Source organism: Papio anubis, chromosome 3, assembly GCF_008728515.1.
Source record: "Papio anubis isolate 15944 chromosome 3, Panubis1.0, whole genome shotgun sequence".
Classification (NCBI taxonomy): Eukaryota; Metazoa; Chordata; class Mammalia; order Primates; family Cercopithecidae; genus Papio; species Papio anubis.
This window is the reverse complement of record NC_044978.1, coordinates 116,220,906-116,245,246: the sequence shown is the minus strand read 5'-3', so window position 1 is coordinate 116,245,246 and position 24,341 is coordinate 116,220,906. Positions and strand designations below refer to the sequence as shown.

The window sequence follows — 24,341 nt, the reverse complement described above, 5'->3', positions numbered from 1 at the left end:
GAAAATGGGTAAGAGAAATATCGCTGAATTCTTTCCCCAGTAAGGAATATTAATAATTAACAGCCCTGGGGAAAAAATGCATTCCTAGGGCAGGGCCTCTAACATGACTGCCCTAGGAGTGTCTGCTTTATGCAGATGTAGAAAGGGATGAAACACGCCCTAGTCTCCTGCAGCACCTCCAGGCTTGCTAGGATTAGGAAATTCCAGCCTGGCGAATTCTAGTCAGACCGTTCTCTGCTCTTGAACCCTGTTAAGATGTTTATCAATGACAATGTGTGTGCCCGAAACTTCATTAGCAATTTTAATTTTACCCCGGTCCTGTGACCTCGCCCTGCCTCCATTTGCCTTGTAATATTTTATTACCTTGTGAAGTATGTGATCTCTGTGACCCACACCCTATTTGTACACTCCCTCCCCTTTTGAAAATAACTAATAAAAACTTGCTGGTTTCGTGGCTTGGGGGGCATCACGGAACCTGCCAACATGTGATGTCTCCCCTGGACACCTAGCTTTAAAATTTCTCTCCTTTGTACCCTTTCCCTTTATTTCTCAGACCGGCCAACACTCAGGGAAATAGAAAAGAACCCATGTTGAATTATCAGGTGCGGGTTCCCCCTATATCCCAGTTTGGGTGCTGGGCTCTGAGAGGAAGCAGCTGGGGAGAGTGTTCCATGAGACCACAGCAGAAGCTGCAAGACTTGTCATCTGGGCTCAGAAGTCCTGCAGTGACACTTCTACCACATTCTTGTGGTGACAAGTGAGTCATGAAAGCTGGTCTAGATTCAAGGGCAGGGAAATTAAACTCTATCTCTTGATGAGGGAGTGCCAAGGTCACACTTGGAAAAGCATGTGGGATAAGAACAATTGTAATATGGCCATCTTTGGAAAATACAATCTACCACAGTGACCTAATTTGATTCATGGAATTTTCTTTTTTCAACACAATAAGGTTGAAATGCCCTGGGGCCTTACTACTCAAACTGTTGTTCAGGGACCTGAAACATCAGTGTTACCTGGGCATTTATTAGGAGTACTGAGTCTTAGCCTGCTGAATCAGAATCTGTTTCTGACAAGGTCTCCAGGTGATTTATTTACACTTTGAAGTTTGAAAAACACTGCCCAGGAGACGTTGACCATGAATTGGTCTTTTCTGTATTCACCCAACTGCAGAAGGAAAATAGCAAGCTCAGAAGGAAAATAGCAAGCACTGAAGGAATAGTTGAACTGACCTGGATTGAATTCCTGTTTACACGCAGAATACCTATACTTTAAATTATACCTGTCACTACTAATTTTAACCCTATTAATGTTGATTAGAATCTAACTTATCTTTTTAGGAGCAGTGACTATATCTTTAATATGTATCCTCAAAGTGTAGTATAATGCATAATCCTAGCTTTAATAATTATCAGTCACTAATCTCCTTGACTCAAGAAGGTTCAGGATGATCATGCACTTTGATATGTTTAATAATGCTTTTTTGAGTAATGTCTAAGATTAAAGCATTAGAATCTTTTGGATTTTACATTTCCCTTAAACTATTTTTTAATTGTTGGATCTTCTAAAGCTTTTTCCCTCCTATAACAACTGACTGTTGGTAGATATCTATTTTCTACTGAATGAAAGAATATGTTTTTTTAATATGTGTTAAGACACCTTGAGTTATTCTATAAAATTTTAAAAACCTGTGAAATGTATATAGGACTTACTATATCTTTAGCAGATGACTATTATGTATTTCAATTATTACATATAGTTGAATTCATAGGTTCCATTTATTCATGTTTCCTTTAAATAGTCATCTTAAAATTCATTTTGGAGGAAAAGAATAAACATCCAAAAATTCATTTTGATTGGCACATTAATTTTAAGGCAGTTTTTCTCAAACTGTGATTTCCAGGCAACTACTATTTGCAGCATCTGAAGTGCTTGTTAAAACTGCAGATTTCTGATCACCATCCCAGTCCTTTTGAATCAGACTCTCTGGAGTTGGAACATGGAAAAGTCTCTGAGGTTGGGACCTAAATTCTTTGGCACACTAAAGTTTGTGACCTACTTTCTTAAGGAGTTAAGTATATGAGTCTTACAAATATCTTTTAAGTTATTTATTATGGGAATAAGTGGGTTTCGGGATATTGGCAGGGAGCAGCTTTTCAAATTCATGTCTTGGGAGCTCTAATATTAAAATATAATTTAAATAATAGAATAATTTTAATTGGGAGACATCTGAGAGATTATCTAGTCATACTCTTTTAATTTTTTAGATTATGAAACTGAGCTCCAGAGAGTTTAAATGACTTTTCACAAGCAACGCTAGTTAATAGCAAAGCTGCGACCCGAACCCAAGTCCTGTGTCAACCAAGCTAGGGTTTCTCCTTTATTCTAAAACAAGGTAGATTCATCTTATCTTTTAGCTTGGCAATTAGGTATGTTAATATGGAAAGCGTAAAAAAAAAATGAGCATTTAATCAGCAGTTCTTGGTTTACTGAATTGATGAGGTTAATAAAATTAAGGTTTACAGTCTTTGATCCTATTATGGCTTTAGTCATCCAATATAAGTCTTTTCTTAGAGGTTTTCTTGTATGTCCTTATACACCTCATCATAACTAAGGAAAACTGCTAGGTAAAATATCTTAACATGAAAAGCCCTACATGAAAAACTAAAACAGATACAGTAAGCAACGATTTATACTCTTTATGAAAAGTAGCTGAGAGTTTTTTTAATGGATAAAATTTTATATGCCATGAATTTCATAAATGTCAAACACTTATGAAAAGCATTTTACTAGAGACTATTAAGACTTTCAGAAAATTAGGGTAGGTGGAACCTCTCCTTCAACTCATCTTCAAACTCAATTTCCTTCATATCATTTTTCCTCTTCCTCACTTCTTGTGTCCCCATCCATTCCCCATGTAATTGCACAAGTACAATAGCGATGGGTAAGCCACAGTACCCATAATGTTTTTTTAGGTGTTCAGTTAATAAACTGACTTTTAAATGACAAAAGGTCCTTAAAGTGTTGCATAATCTCATTTTTTTAACTTCATTTTCTTTCACAAAGGAAAAAACATCAACTTTATTTTCTGTACATTTTCAATATTTTTCAATATTTTACCTTTCTTTATGGAATTTTAGCAACAAATACATTGTGTGTGTTGCAGCACATCTACAATAGGCATGTAACATATTAGGAGATGGAGAAGGGCTGGAGTGGATATTTACTGTGCAGTAAAAGGCAGAAGAACTCCTCAGAAGTTCATGTCCTGTCTCTTTGCCTCTCACTTGTGCTCTTTCTCTCTTCCATTTTGCCATCCCTCTGAATTTGGAACGTAGAGATTGATTGAACTAACCTTTCTTCTCTCCTTTTTTTCTTCTTTTTTTGGTCTCTGTTTTCTTTTCCTTCTGCTGTTTTCCAGCTCTGAGTTGCAGATTGGTTTTCTTTACTCATCTCTTTCTCTGTTCCTCTTGGGCAAGGTATTATAGCAGAGAGCCCCGATAAATGCATACTTGTGCCTTATCTCTATTCCTCATGATGTCACTTTGTGTGGAACAGAGCTTACCTGAGAACGTGCAACATAATCAGCTGAATAAAAAGGTCATTGACACAGCTGGCTATGGTTGTTACCAGCAGAGACTTGGAAAGAAGTGTTTGACACTCAAAAGAGGAATGTAGTGGAATTTCTTGGACCCCACTCTGCCACCTCAAGTAGGAAGTTCTTGAAACTTTCAGCTTAGGCTCTCTTCATTTACATTAGAATTGGGAGGGGTGTAGCCTGGGAATGATTAATGAATTCAATGAGTTCTAAGGGGTGTTGAGAAAGAGTGGAACTGGCATGTGTGAGAAGTTAGGTTGAAAGAAAATAGTACCAGTGCATTAAGAGCTTTTGGAAATTGTCCCTGCTAACACCTTGACACCAGTCAGCCTTCTGATCTACAAAACTGAAAGATAAGTTTGTGTTGTTTTAAGCCATTACATTTGTGGCAGTTTGTTTTGGCAGCAATAGAAAAACAATATAGGGCCGATCCTTTTTTTCTACCCACCTAATTTAATTTTTAGGAAAAATCACCCTAGAAAGAAGTAGAGTGGATGACTGCTTTGATTCAGTTTTTATTTTTTCTTTTCTTTTGAGATGGGGTCTTGCTGTGTTGCCCAGACTGGTGTGCAGTGGCACAATCATGGCTCACTGCAGTCTTGACCTCCAGAGTTCAAGCAAGTCCTCTCACCTCAGCCTTTCAACACTGTAGCTGGGACCACAGGTACATGCCTATATGCCTGGATAATTTATTTGTTTATTTTTGTAGAGATAGGGTCTCACTATATTGCCTAGGCTGGTCTCAAACTCCTGGCTTAAGTGATCCACCCTCCTTGGCCTCTCACTATGTTGGGATTATAGGCATGAGGCACTGCACCCAAGCTAATTTAGTTTTTTATTGTTATATTGTTATTTGACCTGCTTTTATATTTTCCAAATCAATGGAAAGAAATAAATAACAGAAAGCCTGCTATTTTGGTTCAGATATGCCTTCTGCCAAGATGAGTGAAGTTATAGTTTGGGTATATGCATTTACTAATGTAAATAGAATCCACAGCAACATAGAATCAAATGCCCATATTAAAAATAAATATGTTTTATATATTTTATATTTGTGTTACCATTGTATAGTGTGAATCATTAAGAAATAAAAGAAAAGCAAGATTTAGGCTTATGAATTATCACATTTTGCTAAGAATAATGCAAATAATAATTTACGCATCCTCAACTTTTTCTGAGAATACTCATATTTTTGAAACATTGGATAATGCTAAGCATTGCTAATGCATTTAATCCCATAATTCACAAGTTTCTGGAGGAATATGCTTTCTTGTTTCACATCAGTTAAACCATAATGTTATTGTAGCTTTAGCTTGAAATATAGGACTTACATGTCATTCAACAAGTACCTACCCTCTTCAATATTACAAAGAATATGTAGCAGCTTATACATTCATACAATAAAATATTGACAATAAAATAAGTCAGCAAGAAGAGAACATAAAAAAAGAAAAAATAACCTCCAATAAAAAGTTAGTATCCAAGGATTTATGGCACAAGACTCTCCTAAAGTAGGATACAGATTTGACTCTGAGTTTTCTTTCAGATTCTGATTGGTTATATAATATTCAGTGTTTGTAATAAAAATGAACTAGTTTCTTGGGAGAAGAAGAACTGTTCCTGTTACTAAAGTCTGTGATTTTGTTTCCCCAGGATTGTCATGCAACAAACAGGGTATGACATTGAGAAAGGTCCTCAGTGACAAATGCACTGCTACTACAGTAATGAGCTTCCTAGGGCTCTTTTTGTGTAATCATCTTCATTCTAGGCAGGTGTTTTAACATTTTAGTATAGTTGAATAAAATCAGTTCTATTAGGATCCCAAATAACTGTGGCCTGGCTTAATGGAAGCAGGAGTTGGTAATGGAGATTAGGGAAAATTAGAGGGATTAGAATGGATGTATAGAAAATCCTTTAGCCTTCAGGAAATATTTCTCAAATTTTGTTTTTTTGTCACTTGTATTTTGATAAGAATCAGGCAGCAGAGGGTTGAAGGTTATGCTCTCTAGGGAACTGAAATGGTAATATCTAATGTCCCTTGTTAAGGTTAGATCCATTTGCTTTAACAATTAATTGAATTGTGGGTTGAGATGGCATTATTTTTTTTTCTTTAATGTAGGACTCTAGCCATTTGCAGGAGATGCTTTCAAGATACAGAAAGCATCTGGAAGGGTTATTGTTGAATGAAATGCCAACTAAACTCAAATGTAAATTTGGCATTTAATCAGGTTTATATTTGGATACAGTTAACATCTTATTTAACATCTCTTAATTTCCAGGCACTAGCACAGTTAATATAAATAATTGTAGTACAAAGCTGACAAAATGATAAATGCCATGGAAATATACATAAAATTCTGGGAGTTCAAAAGAGATAAAAATTCCCTCTGGCTTTAGAATAAGGGAAGGCTTTATAGAAATCGAAGGCATGGCTTGGAGGCTATTCCAGCTACTCTTATTCTTTATGTACTCTGTCTGAATACATCTCAATAGTTGAGTTTCTTTTATTTAAGTAGAGAGATAGTACTTTTGGTTTGCGAATACAGCTTCAGAACGGTACTAGTCATTCTACTTTCCAGCCCTCCTCAACCACTTTACCTTCCTCAATCCTTCCTTTGCAGAAGTTCTGGAGAGGCCATTGAAATGCTGCCTGAAATTCAGGAAATATTTAGAAATCATCTGCATATAGTAAAATCTGTCCATTCTAATTGTAAATGGAATTACACAATGTGTTTGCTTGGAACATTGATACAACAGATGTTTGAGGAAATAACAGTGAAACGGTGATTCTCAGAATGTGTTTTCAGAGAACCTTAGCAAACTAAAATCATGTTGTTGTACCACTAAAGTATAATGATAGTCTTACTTGACTATTATATTTACACATATTCTCTCTCTTACACACACAATATTGATATACATTTTTCTCAGCATCTTTTCCAGACATTTAAAACTTACTATGCCTTTCTGTGCTATGAACTAGTGTAAGATTGTAACAGATTTAGCACAAAATGGTAAATATTTAGTTTCAGCTGCAATTCTATGTTAAATGATTGGTACCTATTTCATGAGGCACCAAAAAAAGCTACCCATCTCTATTCTCTTTCCTTAGCAGATTTGAGAAGAACTGCAATAAAATGTTTAGTTGTTACAATTAGAAATGGAATGTGTCCATGGCATAAGTGTTTTAGAATATTTGACACAGAATTTTAAGAAAATATTGTAATTTTTGATGGAACTTTTTAAAAAATGTCACTTAGACTGATTTTTGTCTTAAATACAATTTATTCTTCTCTTGATGTCTGATTTTTATTATTATAGACATATAAAAACCAGTGTTTTACATTTCTTGTAGGACTTTATAAAGGGCATTCATAGACATTATCTCATCTGAAACTCTCTATACCCCACACCCCTTGTTCTCATTTGCCATTTATGCTCTGATGAGAGTTAGAAAACTATCTAACCTAGTTTATTAGAATTGGGCTTCAAATATGGCTGTGAGGACCCCTCCTAGTGAGTAAGGAGTGTGGCCTTTGTGATCGCTGTTTTCATCATCTGAGGCTATCTGACTTAATTCTGAATTCTTGGCAGTGTTTGAGTTGAGTGATGTAGCTGGAAGAGTTGACCAGATGAGGGGAATTTTGCAGCTGGCTTTTTAGCACACATCATTGTTTTATAAATATCCCCTCCGAAATGCTGTCAGAGAGCCTATATGAAGAATTAGAGCAAAATAAAATATGTTTAACATAATGTACTTAATGCTATACTAAACATAAATATTTTTAAAAATTAGTGTTAAATTTTGGAAAATAGTTTGGGAAACAATAAATATTTCACGTATCATTGCAGAGATTAGAATCTCTGCATATATCAATGCAGTACTTTATATGAAGGACTTTATGTTATATAGGGAAATTTATAGAACATTATCTTGATATTGTATGTCGATTAATTGACATTAAGGATAAATTAAAAATGATTGCATCTTTTTAAATGGAATCCCTCAGGAGAATATATAATTGTATGTGTGACACTTCTAAAAATTTCTAAGTCATATATTTCTGGTTTCATTATAAATAATAGTAGTACTTAGAATTTTGTGCACACTTATTCCTTAAGTCACTTCATTGTCATATGTGCTAAATATATCCTGTGAAATAAAATGTTGCAGACCTGAGAGCAGGAATGTGAATTTTTTACTGAGGGTTATGTATGATAGTGCATGACTACCTAAATGGGCATTCTAGTGGATAAAAGAACTTTGACTATTTAGTTATTACTACTGATGATTTTTTCCTTTCTTAAGTATGTATAGGAAAGACTTGTCTAAAACCTCAGGTACTTTAAAAATAGTCACTCTAATTTTGGTAGCTACACAGAGAAATATTAATATGGTGTGACAGGAAGAAGTGCAGAAGAATCTACCTCTAATGGCTGTGAATATTCTGGGATCTGAAAAATATGTGGTTTTGACACTGACCCTTTCTGTAATTCCTTGTAATATCTCATCAGCCCCCACTACTGTAATTAAATGCTTTTGCATGCCTAGTTTCCTTCTCACAGACTTCATTCTCTGTGTCTTCTTCACTGCAGTTACTTTTACTTTGACAAAATTCTATCCTACTAGGTGCCCATGACACTCTTCTTGGTTTTCCTCCTATCTCTCATCATTCCTTTTCCGTTTCCTTCTAAATCTAAGGTGTTTTATCTTCACTTTTCCATAACTTACATTGATTTCTTCTCCTATGCTCCCTCAAGTGTTAGGCACCTACTTTGAGCCAGGCACTGTGCTAGTCCCTGGGATATGACATAGCAGTGAATATGGCAAAGCCCATGCCCATGTGAAGCTTATATACGGAATGGGGCCAGGCAAATCATCTAGTCATACTGGAAGGGAAAAAGTCGGGATAGAGAGTGAAAGCGATACTAACTGATGTAAGTGGGGTAGTGCCAGTGGGACTAGGACCATGTGGCTAGAGCAGAAAGAGCAAGGCATAAAGTGTTAGAAGCCAGAAAAATAGACAATGCTAGGACATGGAGGGCCTTATAGGCCATGGTCTAGGATTTAGATTTTAGGAATTTCCTATATGACAGTTTCCTAAGGTTATATGGTCATTTCCCAGAATTCTCTATTGACCCTCCCTCAAATCTCTTTATGTACTTTTCTTCTTCATTTCTGTTAACAGCTTTAGCTATTTCCTCTGAGAAGATGTATCCCAAATCCATTGTGGCTGTGACAATTTTTTTTTTTTCTGAATTATAATTCTGTATTTCTCTACTGAATGCTGGGAATTTCCATCACTATTTCAAGAGAATGGTTAAAACAAAACACATTAACTTTTTCTCCTGTTTTCCAGTCATCTTGCCATTTTGGCTTTCCTGTTTCTGTGAATGAAAACATTAATTTCATAGTCATCCAACTTCAAAACTAAGGTGTAATCTTAGATTGTGCCTTCCTTCTTTGTTGATGTTTTTTCATGTATCAGGTATTTATCGAGTGTCTAGTTTATGCCAGATATTGCTTTAGGCACTTGAGATACATAGTTGAACAAAGCAGACCAAGAAGTGATTCCTGACCAGCAAGGCAGTGGTGGGTTACTAACAATAAACAATAAACATGATAGGCAGTTAAGTGATCCAGTCTGTTGGAGGGCAATAAGTGCAGTGGAAACAGTGTAGGAAAAGAGGCTGGGGGTGCTGGGTTGAGAAGTAGATGGGTAGTCCGTGTATGCTCTTTGAGAAGCAACACCTAAGCAAGGACTTAAAGGAGGTGAAAATGTCAGCCATGCAGAGTGTTAGGGGAAGAGGATTCCAAGTAGAGGAAAGTGCCAGTGTAAAGGTCTTAAAAGGGAAACACCCCCTAAGTATTCAAGAATCAGCAAGGAGCCCATCATGGCTGGAGTGAAGCCAACAAGGAAGAGAGTGAGCAGATGAGGCTGGAGAGGTGATGGAGTCTTGAAGGCAGTGATGCTGAGATCAGGGAGGGCCTAGGTAGACTCTGTAGGAACTTTGGTTACTAATCTCAGTGAGAAGGGGAGACCTTAAAAGGTTTTGAGTAGAGGAGCTTATATTTTAAAAAGTACCACTTTTTTTTTTTCCTGAAATCACTTTTAAATTAATTCCTTCCCCACTCCCCTGACCTTTTCTCTTCCCATTGCCAGTTTTTGTATCTGGACTGTTATTTTAGCTTCTTGCTTGCTTCTATCTGGCACTTAATCATCAGAGAAATATGAAAATAGTGTTTTGTTCTCGTCCATCTGATCAACATTCTTTTTTATTTATTTATTTTTTGGTTCTCTGTTTCTACATGTTAAAATTCTGACCCAAGGTAGTACTAATAGTCTTCTGTGACATTGTTTTGGAGCCGCCCTGCATGAACTGTTCCCTGAATGGGCTTGCTTGCTATCCACATGTGTACCAGGAACTTTTGTACTTACAGGGGTATCCAGTATTCTGGCTTCCATGGGCCACAATGGAAGAAGAAGAATTGTCTGGGGCCACACATAAAATACACTCACAGTAACAACAGCTGATGAGCTTAAAAGTAATCACAAAAAAATCTGATAACGTTTTAAGAAAGTTTATGAACTTGTGTTGGGCTGCATTCAGAGCTGTCCTGGGCTGCCTGTGGCCCACAGGACACAGGTTGGACAAGCTTGCTTTAGAACTGTTGCTCCCCTCGAATGGCCTCACTTCTAATTCCTTCTCTTCTATCCCCACTATAGCAATACTCCCGTCTTCGGAAAATCACCAAAAGTCTAAAAGTTCTTCATTCCCTCATTTGTATCATTCATTCATTCATGTAATTTTTCATCAGAACTTTATTGAATACATTTTGTGCTGCTAAATTGTGATGGAGCTAAGACCCAAAGGCATGTGGACAACAGGTCAGGAGATAGAGACCATCCTGGCTAACAGTGAAACCCCTTGGCCTCTACTTAAAAAAAAAAAATACAAAAAAAACTAGCCACAGGTGGGCGGGCTCTCGTAGTCCCAGCTACTCGGGAGGCTGAGGCAGGAGGAACATGAACCTGGAGGCGGGCAGCTGGTGGGAGAGCTGAGATCCGGCCACTGCACTCCAGCCTGGGCGACAGAGCGAGACTCCGTCTCCAAAAAAAAAAAAAAAAAAAAAAGACTCAAAGGTGGGTTAAGCTAGATATATGTGCCTTAGTAGCTAACAGTTCCACAGGGGAGAGAGAGAACCATAGATTTCACATTCAGCTAAATACACCCTTGAAATTTGTGTTAAGGACCAGGAGAGAAAAGAACACATTACTTTCAGTTAGAATAATTGGCTAAGAGAGGATCTAATTTAGATTGGGGCACCTCATTTTTGTGAGGTGAGGGAGTGAGTAAATCATTTTAAGGAGATAACATTTAACTTGAAACCTGGAGAATAAAAACCAGCCAGCTTAGGGAAGTGTGATGTGGTGGAACCAAGGCTCTATAAGCAGAACTAATGGCATTGCAAAGACCTGAGGTTATAAGGACCTTGGGAATAGAAACAGAAAAAGAAAGTTGAACAAAATCCCCTGAGGTTGGGACCTCACGAGGACACTGAGAATGGCAAACTTGAGGATGGTGGGCAGCACAGATGATGTCGGCCTTGAAGGCCAAAGTAATGAGTGCAGTGTTAAGTGCAATGGGGAGCAATTAAAGTGTTTTAAGCAAAGGAGTGGCATGATCTTTTTGGAGGTTGAGACTTCCATCTGTTCATCAAAATCCATTTGTCTCTTCTCTCTGGGCATATAGCCAGCTTACATTTCCTGGCCCTCTTTGCAGTTGGCTGTGAGCCATGCAACTGTATCCTATCTATGGCAGTAAGTGGAAATGGTGAATAGCACGAGTAGGGCTAGCTCATAAAAATTTCCCGGCCGGGCGCGGTGGCTCAAGCCTGTAATCCCAGCACTTTGGGAGGCCGAGACGGGTGGATCACGAGGTCAGGAGATCGAGACCATCCTGGCTAACACGGTGAAACCCCGTCTCTATTAAGAAATACAAAAAACTAGCCGGGCGAGGTGGCGGGCGCCTGTAGTCCCAGCTACTCGGGAGGCTGAGGCCGGAGAATGGCGTAAACCCGGGAGGCGGAGCTTGCAGTGAGCTGAGATCCGGCCACTGCACTCCAGCCTGGGTGACAGAGCGAGACTCCGTCTCAAAAAAAAAAAAAAAAAAAAAAAAAATTTCCCATGTGGGCTTCCTCAGACTGCTTCCCGTTTTGACTAGGCATACTGGAAGATTATATTACGATGATAGAGCCACTGTCAGCCTGGACTCCTGGATGGCTGTGTGGAGTAGAAACCCTTCCTGGCCAATCCAAAACCATCCTGAGCTTTATGTGAGTGGGAAAGAAGCACCTGATGTTTTGAGCTCTTACATGCTTGCTCCACTTGCTACCAAATTCAAATTTATCCAAATTTAATATGATAATGTTAAAGGGCAATTTTGGCTGCCACACTAGGTGAATATGTACATCATGTGAACAGTAACGGTGGCCAAAGCGAAGGTTTATTGTGATGTGGACTAGGTACATTTCAGTTGAAATAGATACTGGATAATTTCGAGTGAAAAATCAACAGTTCTTACTAAGTTTTCTGTGTCTGGTGAGATTATGGAGGAAAAAAATTTTACTTGATTTTACTATCAACTGTCCTGTCAATTACTTTCTGGACTTTCCATAGCATACTCACTGAATTTCAGTAGGCATGTATTTTATTTATTCGACTGTATTGAATCAAATGAGGACAAATGAACTGTCTTTCAGGATTTCTCATTTATTACTATATTTAGTTCAGTGCTTTATATAAAGTACTTTCTTTCATTAAACTTTACTGAAATTAATAAATAAAAGGGCCGACTTTCAGATTTCGGATCCATGGAGTTATTGGACATCACTTGATCCAACGCTTGCCTTGTCACTAATACTGACTCAGTCTGACTTAAATTTTCTTTGCTTTCTAAATGAGATGTTTAATTGTGTTGAATTTTGTTTTACCTGTGGCTTAGTGTGATAAAATAACATCATGTGGCCTGGAATTTGAATGTTTGCCGTAGCAGATATGGAGAAGTGTTTTCAATAGGCACGTGGGCTAATCCTCACTGCCCTCCCTGTCACTTTCAAGTGACTGCAATAGCCATTGCCCATTGCTCAGAGTCGCTGACCGCTTCAGTGGCACTGTTTCTTCCCTGAGTCAGGCACTCATCTGGGAGAATCATTATGATCTTCGGAAAATCTTAAGATAGGGAGTTTTTGTCATCCAAATAAATAATGATGATGTTTATAACTAAGGAAATGTTAGTGGATTTAGGAGGATGGGAGGATAATGTAGATGTTACAGAATGCAGTGATAGCAGATTTGGAGCAAAGAAAAGACTGGAATAAAGATGAATACTGAAACTCCCATGCTGATGCACTTCCCCTTATAAACTTCCATATATAAAAACAGACCTATCGTTCCAGGATAAAGCCAGTTCACGCTTTTTGCTACCAACAGATGGTGTTAGGGATGAGATAACATTTTAGCCTTATACATTTTATTAACTTTTTATATGTTTACTGTGTTTGTGCTTAGTTTGGATATAGTTTATGGACATTAATTCATTAATGCCTGAGAAGGCCGATAGCAGTGAGTGTTGGAATTACTGGTAATAGGAGATAAACTAATATGACCATAATATAGAAGAGATTAAAATTAAAATTGGAAAGCATGAGGAAGATGTTGGAAATTATATTTGTAGAAGAGGTGAATCTATTAACCAATAGGAACAACTCTGAATAGGGAATAATTAACTATGTAACTTTTGAAAAATACTGTGTATTTCATAGTACATGACTAAGTGTAAAGTAATTAGGTAAAGAAAGAAACTCCAATTTTTGGAGTATCTGGAAGATGAGCTTTACTACTAAGTACCCACTAGCTCAATGCTCTTTTAAGTGAAAGCTAGAGGGTTGTTCCAGAGGGTATGGGCCAAGAATAGTAGAAGAGTTGTAGTAATGTTTTCTTGTGAGACATGGCCCCATAGGTTCCAGGGCTGTTTGTAGTGCACATCATAAAGGCAAGTGCAGAAGTGGCATATGGAGATGGCATAGCTTTTAAGATCCCTGTGAGGCTTACAAAGGGGAAGAAGGGAAATACCATACCCAGTTGTAGAAGTCAGAACAGAAAGGAAAAGGACAGATTTGAGTGCAACAGAAAAGCTATAGTCATAGGCATCTTTGTTGTATATATACATACACACATATATAATATATAATATTATATACAGCATATAATATATAATATAATATATAATACAGATATATAATATATAATATATTATATATATCTGCTGAAAACATACGCTCTTTGGTAAAGGACACCTCCCCTCCCTTTCATTTCTATGTTGCTTGACAGCATAATGGCAAAGATATCAACATAGTTGGAAGGAGTAAGAAACTCCTCCCTTGTCCATGTGGCCCGAGAGCCAGTGACCTCATGTGTGAAAATACAGAATAAGTTAAAGGTCTGAGAAAAAATATGGCATCTCTAAATCTGATATGTATTTTCAAAATAAGTACAATCTCCACACTAACACATTATTTGTTCCAATTTTGTTTTCAAATAAATGTGCTTATATTTAAATTAATATTTCATATTATTGTATGATGTTTAAAGTAGAAACATGAGCCACAACGACTTGACTGTAATGTGGACTTGATGTTTGAGAAATATCACATTTTAGAAAAAACCATCATTTTTCTTCAGCTGTAGTACTGACTATAGGCCTGGTGTTTTCTGAATAATTAAAAGATGAAACAGAATCAGAAAACAATAGAGAGATAGAAGGAACTGAAAGTAAGAATAGGCTTTTCAGTGTGAAAGGCTGCAGTTTGAGGGGTATATATATATATATGTATACATATATATAAATATATATTAAAGTTATAATTTTAATCATAAAGTTAGATTAAGCTAGGACAAATATGAGTTAGTTCTTCAAATTCATAAGCTCTAGAAATGTGGAATTTCCACAGAAGCTTACTGAGACTATTTTAAAGAAGTAACTTTACATACTGAATGTAGCATGGAACTCATTTCTGTCATGCCACCTTGTTTGGGAGGAAGATGTAAATAAGTGAAAAAGTATGTAATGTGTGGAAAACTGCTCCACAGTGGGTTATTATGGGAAATTAGAGATTTTTTGAATTTATGTATCCCATATGATTCTTACTAGATATAAAATACCAGGTAGAACATACAAATGCACTTATTTTCTAGTTTGATAAAATGTATATGTTGTATGATTTCCCTATTCTCATCCTATGTAAATTTTGTATTCTATAGTACCTTAATATGAATTTTTTTCATTTCTGTCATATGTGAATTTCTACCTTATATGAATTACTGATAGTTAATAACTATTTTAAATATATAGCCAAATGTGGAAAGAAAAAGCGTTAGTTTTCACAAGTCATATTCTTGACATTTAAAAAGATGTGCTTGTGAGCTGAAGATGATAGATATTTCTTTTTTAAATTAACACATTTTGTGCTTTCTCTAGGCTGGAATGATAAAAAGTGATAATGAAGAGTATTTCATTGAACCCTTGGAAAGAGGTAAACAGATGGAGGAAGAAAAAGGAAGGATTCATGTTGTCTACAAGAGATCAGCAGTAGAACAGGCTCCCATAGACATGTCCAAAGACTTCCACTACAGAGGTAGGCATCTTGACAAAGCTTAATAATGAAATATAATTTTAAGATATTATGAAAATAACTCTGTCATCAAGTAAGAGAATGTGATTGTCATGTGCTCCTGTATATTGTGGAGGTAGCAAAAGAAGTTTACTTTTATAAATCATGAAATTTGGCTTGCTTTTAAAAAAATGCATAGAGTATATGTTACAGGTATTTATTCCAGTGTGTTATATATCCCTGATATGACTTCTTTTAATACCTTTATATTAAAACTATTGGTTCTCTAGCTTATGTTAAAATTTGAAAATATTTGTGGTTTGTGCTTTACAGAAGTATCTTAATTATGAATTATCAGTGTTATTTTAAACCTTTTAAAGGACATATATTGACATGACAAACAGTTGCTTTTTGTTTTAAGACCAGTGTGATGGATATATTTGAAAATAATAATGCTATTTGACTTTAAAATCTATTTTGCAAAACTTTTACTATATGGAGGAGACAGTGAATCAAATTCTTCTGTGGACTTCTATTTCAAATTAGGCTAGAACTGCTAAAGTCAAGTAAATTATGTTGCGTAAAAATTTTCTATTTTTGTTTGTTTGTTTAAATTAAACCTGAAAGTTACTTAGTATTAAGGAAATATGCTTATGCATTGGATATAAAATTTCCTCTGTGGAGAAAAAGAAAATTTGGGAATCCATTTTTTTTTTTTAACCAGATCTCAAAAAGTCTGTTAACATTTGCCAGGACAACTTTCTTAATTAAGAATAAAGAGTTTCCTCTTTAGAAATAATTTCTCTTCTAGATTGCCTTTTGAGACTTGTTACCTAGTTGTCTGATTTTCAGATGCTACTAACTTCTCCTAAAATTCTTTATGAATAGAATAGTGCAATTTAAGATAACTTTAAAGTTAACACATCTTGAAAATTTTAAAGAAATTTCTCATTTGAAACAACAGGACTATATTAATAAATACAGTATTATAAAATGTGTGCCTAGCTTATAGAGTCACTGTAGTGGCTTTGCAGTTAGACTTGGTGTGAGTAATAATAGCTCTGCACACCAAGTTGTTGTTACCTTAGATTAGTACTTAACCTCTCTGAGCCTCAGTTTTTTTTATGAAAAAAGAAGTAATATATATTGCACAATTGTAATAAGTATTAGACTTATATGCAAATTGCTGAATGTAGTATTCAGCAAAAATGGGTGCTTGATCAATGCCAGCTGTTATTTAATTAACTGTTAATATTTAATATCTTTGCAGAAGATTAGCATGTTAAGAGTTTTGTTTAAGTTGAACCATTAGTCATTGTCTTCAGGTGAATCTCAATTTTCATATTCTAAAATTGTTATTCTAAATCAGAAGACTGGTTATGTTAAAGAAAAGGTAGTAGGATAGAGTGCTTTTTCTATAAGTAAATCTTGGTTGTTGCATATTACTAATATCTAATACCTCTTTCAAAGCAACAGTTAAATATTTTTTAGGAAAGCATAGGCCACATGCTATGGAATTGTATAGGAGAACTGAAAGCCAGATGAGTTACTGTGGCTGTCCTCCCATCAGCTCCATCTGTCATAACCGTAGTTTCATCAAGCTGTACCCTATTACTACATTTCAATTCCCGAAGGTGTATATTTCTATAAATATTAATCCTAGTACTTTTCATTAGTCTGATATTTATAAGAAGAGTTTTTTTTTGCTTGAAGTAAGAAAGTTACAAGAAATATTATGTTTAATACTTATTGTATTTTTAGATGATAGAATAGGGAAATTAACAGTCAGGGTACGTATACATAAAGGAATTGGATGGAATTACAGAAATTTGGAACATTGCTTTAGAAAATTATTTAAAATGTCAATTTCAATAGCATCAACACACTCAGTTTACTTAAAAGTTGTTTTTAATAATGCAGACACTGAAGACTGAGTTTTTCAGTCATTAATAGAAGATTGCAATTATAGTCGAAGTAGGCCGCAAACTAGAGTAATACATTCTGAGACAAGTTTCAGTGGTCATGGGTCAGAGCAAAAGGAGTTCCTCTGTCACCTCTTGATTACCTTAAAACTTGAATCAAAATTAAATCATTCTGTTCTCTTAAAATGTTCCATGATAAATGTTAATATGAGCTTAATGATTTTCACCTTCTTCTTATGAAGCTCTGATTGAATTAAGTTGTAGGTGATATGAATTTACCTCCTTTTGAGAATCTTGAATTGTAACCATATACGTTAGAAGTGTAACTCTCTTGCCTGGGGGAACAAGTGATTCAGATTCGGAACTTTTAAATTCTTCCTTTAACTTCTTGGTAGCAAGATGGAGAGCCAAGTCTTCTCATAGACCAAATACCTTCCAACTGTAAATTAAGAATATATTTTTGTAATGTATTCCATTATTTTAAAATGTAAAATTGAAAAAAATTAGGTTTAGAAAGGTATATTGATTTATAAATGAAAGCAAAAGCACTATATAAAATAGTGCCTTTTCTGGATTAATTCAAGATTTTATTTTAGGAAACATATGAGGTCTTTCTTAATGAGTTATGTAGGAAGAGGAATAAAATCCATAAGCTAAAACTTACTTGGAGTGAAATGTGTTTGAGAACCATGGTCTCCATACATTTCTCTGACAGCAAGTCATCAGTAGGAGTTTTGATCATAAGCAAGCCATTTCTGACCCTGCAGGATTTCATCAGTAGGGCCCATGTAAACAGTCTGCCCTATTTTGCTACTTGTCACAGTAATTGACTAGCTACATTTCTTGATTTGGCAGTTTAGTTCCTCAGAACCGCCATTCATTTGAGCTCTGGAGTTTGTTGCAAGTGTTATACATTAAAATCTATTAGGACCTGAACTAGGCAATGGAGAGATAGAGCCAAATGGATAGAAATTGAAGTAAAACTGTTGGAGTTTTGTGATGGGGTAGATGTTGGAGGGGGCGGGGAAAGAGAGAAATTCTAATCTAGAAGACTAGATAATTCTCTTTCCAGAATTCAGGTATATAAATTGAGAAACAGAAATAGGCTTCATAAAGGAGAATGATAAGTCGGTCCAATTTAAGTAGATTAAGTTATATGATCTTTTAGACCACTGAGTGAATTAAAAAATGCATGGTGCATTTTCATAATCATGTCCCAGAGTCAAAGTGTGAATGGCCTTCTAAACATTTCTTGTGGTAGGGATGGGTAGAGATTAGCTTGAGAGTGAAACAGCAGTTATTGGCTCGTCGATGGTTAGAATGCCCCTTCTTGCCTTCTACTCTCTCATTTTCAGGTGTATCACTGAGAATCTGAAGGTGTACACTACATAGAATTGGAAGCCTATGAAAGATGTTTGCTATAGTTAAGAAGGACTTTATGTCTCCAGAAAACAAAATTAAAACTAGAAACAAAACAAAAATTATGCTTCTCCCACACTCGAGAGCCCTAAGCTATTCAGCTTGACCAAATGAAAATATCTATTTCTATTCCCTGTCCGCTAAGAATATTCAGCTGAGTTTCCAACAAAAGTCACAGCTTTGAAACTGTTAAGATAATGTATCATACGGTATGATTCAACAACACAAAAACAATCAATCCTATATATAGCGCATTCTTCTTTTCTGACTCTTAATAGGAAAGTTGTATTTTCACAATGTGAAACATATGAAGAGTTGTTTAAAAATATATTGAACTAAGTAGTAAAGTCAAAAATGCAGTGCTCTGCTTTAGAATTACTCGTTAAAGAATAAGATCTAAAGCAGTTTTACATTTGGCAATATAAATAATGGTGTCTTCTAGTACAGAAGTGGCAAGTATTTATAACACATAGCACTGCCAGTTTCTAGCAAACGAATAGCATCCTTTTCATTAAACAAAAAACATAAACTTGGCATGCTTATGACACATTTGTCTACTTCATCATGGTGGGCATGTTTAATTTGCTTCTTTTTCAGATTTAGGGGCATGGAAATCACATTTCAAAACTCTTTAATTTGGACAAAATTATGTTATATTTGAAATTATAATTGGTAACAATATACTTAATAGAAATTAAAGGGTCATAAATTTCACCTCTACCATTAAATCAATCATTTGTCTAAACTCATGTAAAAAAAATACTCCTGCCTATCTCTTAAGAATGTTTACTCTGTCATCACTAAGGAGTTTGCTTTAGGCAGTTTACTTTTTGGGGGGAAGGTGATTGAACTTGTATGACATCATTCAGCATTTTACGTTTTTTAATTTAATCCCTAGGCCCTAGGCTTTCCCCTCAAATTACCCGCTATTCATTCACCAGAAGCTTTGTGTTAAAGTAATTTTTGTAATTACATCCTACCAGTGGGAAATGAGGAATAGTAGGCCTTTCTCTCCTAGTTTCCTTTCAGGATTTTCATTTTCCTGCATGAACCCAAATGCTTGTGTTGCTGGCGTGGTTGTCATGGTGCTGTGAAGGCGTGTTTTTGTCCCAGGTGGGAAACATGCAGAAGTCAGAAATGATTTGGGAGTTGCTACTGGTTGCCGGGGAATTAAACTATGAAACAAGAACTAGAAAAATGAGAAGATTATTTCTTATTTTACTACTCCTAGGAACTTCCTAGGCCCAGAGCCCTTCCTTGAATCTGTAGACATGTCAGTATATACTCTAACCTGCTGTATTTGGAAGTTCTCATGACCTATGCCCTAATCAAAGAGAATCATTGGTGGGCTTTGTAACCCACACAAAAATTGAGTAACATAAATTAATTTTAGCAGATTTTCTTTTTAGTAAATGAAGTATGGAACATATTATTACTAAATTACTAAGATATGTCAAGTAGCAATCATTATTTTGGGTAGGTGTTAAATTATAAATTTTTCACACCTGCATCATCTTATTTAGCAACCAATCATTTGTCAAGACTATTACTATTGGATTCATGTGGAAATATTAATCATATTTATGGAATTTTTTGTCTGGTTGGTTTTGTATGTTTCACAATTGGGGTATTTATAACAATTATTGACAAATGAAGGCAATATGAAGATTGAATTATTACATAAAATAGGAAGCAGAGTGAAGGTTAAAGAGCTTTCAGATGTGAAACATAAAGGATAATACTTTATTTTTTTCATTAAATTGCCTTACTGAGTTTCTTCTGTCTCTGTATGGATAGGTTCAATGAAAAGAGCTTATTTAAGACATAGATAGACCAGGATTGAAGTGTTACAAATGTAAATCCATATTTTTTTTTTCCAATAAAGAATTGAAGATGAAAAGACACAAAATGTGTTGAGACTTCAGAGCTCGGGATTACTATTTAGTTCTTGATCTTGCATTAACGGAGAAAGAGAATTGGGAGGTTTTAGATATGTTTGACTGACTGAAGTGAAATTGAAGGCAGTAAACATATATCAAGGTAGAAAGCCAATTCAGATCATTTGGACCAGATCTTGATTCTTAAATTTAGTAATTGCCTATTCAGAAAAGAGCTATATCAATTACTGATTCATGAAGAAGCAGTTCATACCAAGAAAAAGCTTCGCTAGTATTTAAAATGTACTTGCTCTTTTAGAATATAAAACACACTCTATTATCAAAATGTAGTGTTTGCTTTCTCACGTGTCAACTGCTTTTGCTTAGGAGGGATAGATCCTTTTTTTAGAAAAATTTTGAGTACATTTTGACTCTGCTCATGCCAAGTGTGCCTCCTTAACCACATTTTATTTGGTTTTTATTGTATTTTATTTTTTATTCTACTTTAAGTTCTGGGTTACATGTGCAGAACGTTCAGTTTTGTTACATTGGTATACACGTGCCCTGGTGGTTTGTTGCACCCATCAACCCATCACCTACATTAGGTTTTTCTCCTAATGTTATCCCTCCCCTAGGCCCCCACCCTCCTACAGGCCCAGGTGTATGATGTTCCCCTCCCTGTGTCCATGTGTTCTCATTGTTCATGGTGTTTGGTTTTCTGGTCTTGTGATAGTTTGCTGAGAATGATGGTTTCCAGCTTCATCCATATCCCTGCAAAGGACATGAACTCATCTTTTTTATGGCGCATAGTATTCCACGTTAACCACATTTTAAAGCCTGTACTTCTTTTTTTTTTTTTTCCAGGTACAACGATTTATAAACTTTCATGTTAGTAAGTGGGAAGCATTTGTGTTAGTAATCCAGACATTTCTGGAGGTTTAATAATCTTTTGTTTCATCATTTTTATTTATAGCTCAGGCGCTCAATATATTTTTAAAAGATAATTTTCTATAAATTAGATGTCATTTATTTTTCTGTCGTTTTATTTTCCTTTCTGGATCATCAAGCATTAACTTTAAACATAATATTTATTTATGAGAATCAATACTATCCACTCCTGAACATGTTCATTTAGGATTTTGCAAATTGTATGTCTGAGAATGTGTACGTGTGTGTGTGTGTGTGTGTGTGTGTGTGTGTGTGTGTGTGCAGCTCCTACATCTCTGTGGAAGAGTCAGGTTATTCTCACTCCTCTTTTTTTTTTTTTTTTTTTTTGAGATGGAGTGTCGCTCTGTCCCACAGGCTGGAGTGCAGTGACGCGATCTCAGCTCACTGCAAGCTCCGCCTCCCGGGTTCACGCCATTCTCCTGCCTCAGCCTCCTGAGTAGCTGGGACTTACAGGCGCCTGCCACCGCGCTCGGCTAATTTTTTGTAGTTTTGGTAGAGTTGGGGTTTCACCGTGGTCTCGATCTCCTGACCTTGTGATCCACCCGCCTCGGCCTCCCAAAGTGCTGGGATTACAGGCGTGAACCACCGCGCCTGGTCTAGAGGATCTTTTTCATATGAGATTTCCTACCGGACATCTTCCGGATATATGGGGTAAAAGTTGATGGTGTCTGTTAAAGAAAAAGAAAACATGGGAAAAATAAATGTAGCTCTGAAATAGTATTTTTATTTGAAAATTGTTTGAGTTTACATGAATTTACTGTCAATTTAAATGTGGGAACTACACATAGGCTAAAACAAATGCTCTTTTAATGCATAATTTTGTAACAGGAGCTGAATACTTGCTTTTGTTCTTTCTGGATACTAGAAATTTTGCTCTAATTTTCAGCTGTTACCTGTCTGGTCTAAATATCTAAATTTAAAAATTCTCAGTGGAAGTTCTTGAATTTGGGACTATATGCTGGAAGTATTTGTTTTAGGAATGATTGGAGCTATTTTCCTCAGTAAGACTGTATAGAGATTATTGTAAACAACCAAATATGCAGCTCATTCCTGTCACTTTCAGCACCTTACTAAGTATCTGAAAAAAATGTTTTACAAGTCTGATTGAAGTATTTGTTGAAAATATTTTTTTTCATCTCTCAGAACTACTGTAACCACTTATATTCCCCCCGAACTTGTTCAGTGCTTTTGACCTGAGATATTTTTTATTTGAGAGCTCTGACTGATAATATCAAATATCTTAAGTCTTTGTGTCCAGTTTTTCTTATAGGGCTGTCTTTATCACTCATTTCCTGTGGAAGGCCTTGGTTCTCCCTAGTGTGCTTTACAAATTGCTATATATTCTTTTATTGTCAAGTCTCGGGGGTACTAATACATTTTGCTCCCTAAGTTCAGTCTTTTGTATCCGCACTTTGGCAGATTTTGTTTCTATGTTTTCAAGTTTTGTCAGGTTTTATTCCACGTGTTACGGGGATAAAAGCCATGTCTAAGCCCAAAGGTCCTTGTCTCACGAAAAGGTGAAACAAATAATAAAAACAAATTTTCTTTATGTCCTGTTCTATGATACTTACACTAATACAATGACCCTAAAGAGTCTTGTACTAATGGAAATTAGGGTATTAGAACCATTTTTTAAATTTCTTCATTCCTAACTTTTGGGTGACATATAGGGAAAGCCAGTATGGGAATGTATGCAGACATACATTGTCTTTCCTCATTTCATATGCCTGGCCTTGGCTTGCTTCTGGGTCTCATGGGAAGCCCTAGTGGACATCACTGCTATGTACAGTAAATGGACCTTTCTAATATGTTTAAAGAAGGTATTAAGTTAATCAGACTGGGATATGTTGTTTTTGTCTCCTTCAATATCCCTTTCTGTTTGATGACCCAACATTTGAAAAATCAGTAGAAACGTTTGTGTGGTTCACCTAAGTTTGCTGTCATCTAAGTTCTTCAGGGTATCATTTCGTCACTCGCCAGCACCCTTCCTCTTAAATATGTGGAAGCAGTGTTCTAAAATGCTGCCAGCTCAGACTTACACATATTATTAATGGGCATCTCTGAAAGATATTGGGACTATTTTTATTGATTTGCAGTTTGAAACATAGAAATTGGACAAAATTATTACAACAATCACCTGGATTCTTATTGTGGAATAAAAACCCTACCTTCTTTGGATTTGTCATATTTCCTGATTATGTGGCCCCCGTTATATTGAGACTCAGGACCTGAATATTGCCCAGCCCACTTGCAGTGTACATAAAAACATCACTCATTCCCATTTCTTTCTTTCATTACCTAATGACGGCTACACTAAAGCAACTAACTATGGTAATTTGAATTAATTTCAAGTTTTATATTTCAAATAGGAATTAAGTAAATGGGAAACCAAGAATTTACTATAAGTAGTAGGGACTACAAAATGAACAGTCGTTTTATTAATGAAAGGATTTCATTGTGGTACATATTAATTCTTTATAAATGTTCAAGTATAAAACAAAGGAAGAAAAACAGGAAAAAGTAGCTTAGCTGTCTTATAATGTTGAACGCATCATATGTCTATTAAAATTTCTGTATAAAAAATCCTATATTCACCAGAGTATGGGCTCCTTTGGCTGGTCAAGTAGGCACTGCTGGGCTGGCTATCTTTTCTGCATGGTATCTGCTAGCCTGTTGGTATTTACTGCCAGCTTGACTAGAGTCTCCTCTCATTATCATTAGTACAGCAAATCACCCTGAGTTCTGGCTGGGACTGCTATTTGTCCAGCCTATATGATCCACTAACTCACAGCTTCTGGTGTGGGACCACATCAATACTGATTCAGCAGCTGTCTCTCATAGGCTCCCCAGGAGACTCAGATATTGATGTTCTTGTTGCGTAAGAATTGTGGGAAGTGACAGCTTCT

General features: G+C 35.9%; 1 protein-coding gene across 1 annotated transcript in view; it reads left to right on the top strand.

The window, feature by feature from the left end:
• The window catches only part of ADAMTS3 (ADAM metallopeptidase with thrombospondin type 1 motif 3), a 279,687-nt gene that overhangs the window by 129,751 nt on the left and 125,595 nt on the right, over positions 1-24,341 (top strand). Inside the window, exon 4 of the mRNA XM_017958779.2 lies at positions 15,137-15,293. Within this exon, the coding sequence (XP_017814268.2) occupies positions 15,137-15,293 (157 nt within the window). The remainder of the gene's footprint in view (positions 1-15,136; positions 15,294-24,341) is intronic.